The sequence below is a fragment of the Aythya fuligula genome, chromosome 3 (assembly GCF_009819795.1).
Source record: "Aythya fuligula isolate bAytFul2 chromosome 3, bAytFul2.pri, whole genome shotgun sequence".
Taxonomy (NCBI): domain Eukaryota; kingdom Metazoa; phylum Chordata; class Aves; order Anseriformes; family Anatidae; genus Aythya; species Aythya fuligula.
In genome coordinates, this window is record NC_045561.1 from 55,205,312 (window position 1) to 55,211,550 (window position 6,239).

The following is a 6,239-nucleotide window of genomic DNA, read 5'->3' on the forward strand; positions in this document are numbered from 1 at the left end:
CATTTGAAGTCAGATATTGCGAATAATAGTGTAATGATCACTGCTCAGTTCTTGTGATAATTACACAGGTAAGCTCCATTCAACAGATAGCTAAGATAGACAGACATACAATTAGGTTCCCTTGTTCAAAATTTCCTCTCATGAGTTACCAGGCCTGTGGGGCTGGTTCTTAATCCTAAAGGAACAAGTGGGAGCTCTGAGCCTAGCAAGAGCGGCTTGTGGCCTGCCATGTATGGCCTGTGGGTAGAGGAGTTTGTGGAAAGTTCAGAAAATCAAAGTATTTAGTTTTCGTCTCTCTCACCTTGGCCTAAATGGGATGTTATCACATCAGAAATAGGCCATTAATTGATACAAATAAGCAGGACACCAAACTAAATCTTGGGAGATACAGATTTAATTCCTGGTTCAGTTGTACCGTCTCTGAGTATCTCTTTCGGTTTATTAAAAACGTCAAAGCTCTCAGCTCCCTCTGATTTAACTTGGGAGTTTAGTGTCGTAAATATCCAGTGTAATGACCAGTGGTAGTCTCTTGGTTTTGTCCATCTGTAACGACTCATTGAAAAGGCAGTGACCATGGATAAATGCCCATAAAAAACATGCTGCCCATAGGCATTGCTGGTGATGGGACAAAGCCTCCACTTGCAGACAGCCTCCATTCTAGCTCAAGGAACTTCACTGCAGGAAAGCTATGATCTGAGCTTCTCATTAAGCCAATGAGAAAGCAGCAATAGTAGGCCAAACTTCAGATATTGCTTGCAGCAGAACAACCTGAGTCGCCTCGCTTTACATTTCAAGCAGCTCCCACTGCCCCTTTGCTAATTCATTCTCAGTGTAATTATGTGCTAAGGAAATTTATTTCAAAGAGGAAATACAGCTTACTGGGTGCGAAGTGCTATGGTCAGGAGGTTTGTTATTCTCCTTCCCTGAAAGCTCCTTCCTGTGAAAACAAAATCTGTTTTCCTCATGTGGTGATGTCAGGATCTCTCCAAGACAGAGGAAATCATTTTCTTGCTGTTGGTGTGACCTACATCTCTTGAAGTCATTGGTAACAATCTGCTTACATCTGTGCTTTATAGAGTCCAGCACATTCAAAAGCTCTATTTATAGTCAAATACTAGTCAAGTACTCTATGTGGTCAAATGTTATTCTTCTTGGGCTTCTTACCCCCTTCTGTGAATAGCCCCACTCATATTAGTTGAGGATGATTAACAGAAGTGTTCTTACAAAAGAGCAAAAATATTTGATTCTTCTCTGTTTTCTTTACTGTGATTCACTTTTTTTTTTGACCTTGTTCTCCTTTTCCTTCCCTCCTCCTCTTCCCCTGCTCCCCAGGTGATGCAGTTTGGAAGGATTGATGGCAATGCTTATATTTTGGACTTTCAGTATCCATTTTCTGCAGTGCAAGCCTTTGCTGTTGCTCTGGCTAATGTGACTCAACGCCTCAAATGAACAAGCAGAGATGAGAGAGAGGAAAATGTTGACAAAACCTTCTCATAAAGTCCAAACCGGAAAATGTCAGAGCAGCCCGCTTTAGGTGCACAGAGGTGCCTGGGAGCGAAGAAGGCCGTAAAACTGGAAAAGTCTCGTGGTGCCCAACATAAGGGCATTAACTCTAATCTGTCACGGGGTGGAGGGTGGGGGGCTTTTTTCTGTTTTGTTTGTTTGTTTGTTTGTTTTCAAGTGTTTTCTGTTTTTTTTAAAGCATCGTGCTGGGTTTCAGAAAGAGCAAAGGGTTGAGAGCCATTCAGTGTTATGTGGAGAAGTGTGGCTTTTGGCTTGTTGTGGTGGTTCTGCCGTGTTTGCTACAATAGCTGATGTAAGCTCATAGGGGGATTAAAAAAGACTGCTCTTTTTGATAGACTGCCTTATATCATGCTGTTCTTTTTAAAACAGGGAACATAACTTTTTTTCTGGTCCAGTTTGTACTACTACAACTACATCAAAGATAACAGCAAAAAAAAAAAAAAGAAAAAAAAGAAGCTATAATACTTGAAGACACGTGTTTCTTCTCTGATAATAACTGAGCACCACAAGTTCCAAGGAGGATTATGTAGGTCAATATTTAATTTATAAATAATGATGTGTTATTCAGAAGAGAAACAAAACTGTTACCAATGGGTGGTTTTAAAACCCGGTGTATCAAAGAAATTGATGTCTGCTTGTTTTGTGTGCTGTTATTGGGGATAAACATCTTTCATTGGGTGACAGAAAAGAGGGGAAGAAATAATTATGAGCTTCTTTGCTCATATTGATCAGCAGTATTCTTCGATTTGGCCTGCAGCTGGGAGAGGTACAGTGTGGCCAGATGTACCCCCCAGGCCACTCCTATACATGCTCCTCATTTAAATGTGTTTACACTTTATAAACAAAGTTGTTCAAGTGAATGAGAAGGCCCAGTGTATTCATCTTCCTAGTGATCAATACGAATTGAGTTCCACAACATTGTACCTGTGCTAAAATTAGGAAGGAGACAGAAGTATAGCAAGTCATTAAAGGAAGTAATTTGATCAGGAAAGCAATTTCATTACAGGAAACAACATCGTGTCTTGCAGGAGAACAAATGAGTTAAAAGTGGAAGGAAAAACTGGACAGAGTCATCCTTTTTATCACCTTCCTACTTGAGTAGTCCTTGTGACTGTAGTTTGAGAATATAATGCTCCAGATAAGAGTGGCAAGCCAAAGTTTAAATGGAGTGTTACAGGTGAAGGCTTATTAACAGTAGCACAGCTCTTTTTGGCTGCAGTTTTTTTCTGGTGGACATGCAGACCTGCTGAGCATTTCAGAAGGGTTGCTTGCACAGAAGAGTTTCTGTGTCGTCCATTTTTTGTGTACATGTTTATTTGCTTTCTCTCTTTCCTCCTTGCCTGCATTTTGCTATGGAATATGTTCTGATACAGAAGCAGTTTCCCCAGTAATACACAAAAACATAATCATTCATGTAATTGTTTTGACACTAGATTACAAAATGTAACTGCAGATTTCCTTCAGAAATTACTCTTTTGACATGAAAGGCACACAGAGGAAGATAGGTTGGCTGAGGTGTTGATGGCTGCTTTGTCTTTGTCTTTCATCCCATTTAACTTCTTACTTGAAAACCTGTATAACTTAAGACGAATAGATGTGATTCTCTCATTGCTTTTTTTAAAAATTCTGGCCGTAGGACAGATCTGTGTTGCACTTGATTCCTTCTAGACAAACATATCACTGAAGAGAAGACCCTGCCGTAGCAGAAGTTATCAAGATGCAGTGAGCTAGTAACTTCTGCTCTGCTTCCAGAGCTGTGCAGCACAGAGGGAATGATACCAGTCAGAGAGGATTTTCAGGTTGCTGCCAAGAGAGACAACGAGGCAGATCATCCACAGGTAATGTCCTGCCGGGTGAGTCCAGGAAGAACCCTCTGCAAGGTGGTTTCCTTGGAGAGAGGAAGTAGAGGTAGGAAAGAAGGAGAGGGGAATAGATGGCTCCATGCCTGTATCATGCCAAAGCTCAGCAGCTTCTGCTTGCACGTCAGGCACAACACTCCCCTTGGCATCTAAGAGACTGCCGTTTGCTTTAATTAATTAATTTTGTTGAATTTCTCTTCGTTGTCTGGGCCCATTTGTATTCCTTCTCAGATGCATGACTTACTCGGCAGTTTGCCTTCCTATATGCGTAATGTGTGTGGGACAGAGGAACCGAAATGGATTTGGTCCCGTTCCCTTTTAAATCTGTGGAAATTGTTCTCTTTGGTTTTCGTGGAGGAAGCACTGTTAAGCCCCTTGTTTATGCTGAGTTACACGCTGTGCAAACAGTCGGCTGAATTCTCGGGTCCACTGATTGCAGTACACGAGAAGGAAAGTTGGCTGATGAGTGTCCTTTCCTGCCCATAGGTCTGTGCTAACCAGTCAGACCCTAATTAGAATGTAACAGGCGTGTGCTGCATGCCATAAGACACGAAACATATCATGGCATGCTGAGAGGAACATTGCCTGTAGTTTTAAGCCAACATTTTTATCACATGCAAAGAACATGAATGTTTTTCTAGTTTTTCTTTTCTATTTTTCTTCTTTTTTTTTCTTTTTTTTTTTTTTCTGAACAAAACCTAATTTAAATAGAAGGACTTCTGTGTGCAGTTTCTTTAACCTCCCAGGGAATAATATTCCTCTTTATTTGGTTCATAATCATTTTTTCCAATTATCAGCAGATTTATGCTAATGTGGAGCCAGAAACTGAAACCAGATATATCAAGTGACAGCATTAGTAATGTGGTTTCATTGGCCAAGGTTGGGATTGTATCATTCTGGTAGCACTTACAAAGATCCTTGGCATAGAAAGAGACATTGTTTTTGCTCCAACAAAGCACAAAGAGTAATTATCATAAATTGGGAAAATAAATGCAATTTCCAATATTCCTGTTTACTTGTCAAAAGGTATTATAGAATAAGATAATCTTTTTTCTTTTTGCAAATACTTCGACAGAGTCCCTTTAATTGAGGATTTTAATAGTGTAGGGAATACCCAGTATTAGAGATATAAAACTATAATAAATATAAACTGTCCTCAAATATGTAGAACTGTAAAAAAATGACTGGAAATTATGTAAATTCTGAGAGTGGAACTGGATCCTAAATTATACAAAGAACAAGTGAAAGCAACAGTTCTTTTATTTTTTCATTGAGATGCAATATAAGAAAAAAATTTAAAAGCTCCCCACAAAATAATCACTTAAATCCTGGAGATTGCTATTGCATTCAGCCAATAGACAGATTTTACATTTTATATTTAGTTAGTAAAATCCAGGTTTTCTGTAGATAACTAAGTTCTTCTAGGAATGTAGCAAGGTGTTCAGAAATATGTAGTTCTTTTATACACACAGTAATTTCCAGTGGTTGAATATGTTTTTCCAAAGCTTTTTTTTTTTGGTTGTGCAATAATTGTGACAGTCCTAGGGTTTTATGGTTTTTATGTTATTGTTGTTGTTTGTTTTATTTTGCCTTTTTTTTTTTTGAGGGATTTTTAAAAATAATTTAATGCAGATTTCCTGTTAACGTCCAAAAGACAAATTATTTATCTTGTGTAATGTAATAAGTGATTTAGGGATTATTTTATTACTATGTATCGGTGAGTTATACACACTTTCTTATTTATATTTAAAGAGCATCTTTGTAAGTAATTGTTTGTTAGCAGTATGTTTTGCTGCAAGAAGTTGAAAATGCAGATAGGAAGACCTGGTGTTGTGAGATATTATGCAAAATCTCGTAATTCATGCAGGCAAAAATATTTTTTTGGCAGCTGAAAGCAGTGAGTTTGCTTTGCAGGACTGTGTAGACTATGAAGAGTACAGACAACTTCTTTGGGACCTGCAGAAATCTGTCCTTCTGCATTGTGTATTCTCCTCTGTTTCCAACTATATATTTCAGTTGGGAGTGCTTTTAAAAATATAAAGCTTTTCTTCTTTAGTACAATGTTTATTTTTTTTCTTGAGATATAAAATATGGTGGCTTATGTGATAAAAGAGGGTATAATACAGGCTCAGGTTGTAAGGAGTTCATTACATAGCTTAGTAGGGTTTAGCTCTGGCATACTTTATTGCTGTTCACACAAACTCGCTTGGTATAAGCTGGCTGAGGCACGAGAAAGAGTACAGCAGTACGTGTTTCCCTCTGCTCAGACTAACGCACTCCTTCAGCTGGGCTCAGCTGATTCCAGCACAGCCACAGTGCTGCTGATAGCCAAGCTAGCGCTGCACAGAGCTGACTGAGCAGAGCCCTGACGCTGCCTGCAGCAGCTTGGCCTCTTTGGGGTGCAGGTGTTCCTCCACCCTTCCTTCCAGTTCAGCTCCAAGAGCAGCATACAGCTGCCGCAAGGTTTAGCTTTAGGCAGAGAAAGCTCCTCTGTGTCAGCTGGTGGCCATTTGGAGTCGAGTCTGCTCCACTGGAGCTGCAAGGGAAACCCTGATTCATTAAAAAAAAAAAATTAAAATCCTCAAAATAAAGCTCCTAACAGAGTATGAAGATTGGTATGTAAAGTCTTGCATGAAGTGCGCCACACATGGAGTGACCAATTCAATCTTGAAACAGTGGGAATATCATGTTATTACAATGCTCTGAGAAAGTATGGGAGGGAGAGGGGTGAAAGAGTCAGGAAAGGAACTGGCACGTTAATAGTTCTGCACTGAGTTCCAGGGGCAGCAGTAACAGGTGCCACGAACTGCCTGAATATCGCCTGTCTGACAGCAAATCTGCACAAAGGCTCATCCA

At 39.6% G+C, this 6,239-nt stretch overlaps 1 protein-coding gene across 2 annotated transcripts in view; it reads left to right on the top strand.

Annotated features, from left to right (window-relative positions):
* Positions 1-1,968, top strand: part of TULP4 (TUB like protein 4) — a 147,016-nt gene extending 145,048 nt beyond the window's left edge. For both annotated transcript variants that reach the window (XM_032184291.1, XM_032184292.1), the window contains exon 15: positions 1,333-1,968. In XM_032184291.1, coding sequence (XP_032040182.1) covers positions 1,333-1,449 — 117 coding nt within the window. In that variant the 3' untranslated portion in view covers positions 1,450-1,968. The remainder of the gene's footprint in view (positions 1-1,332) is intronic.
* The last annotated feature ends 4,271 nt before the right edge of the window (positions 1,969-6,239 follow it).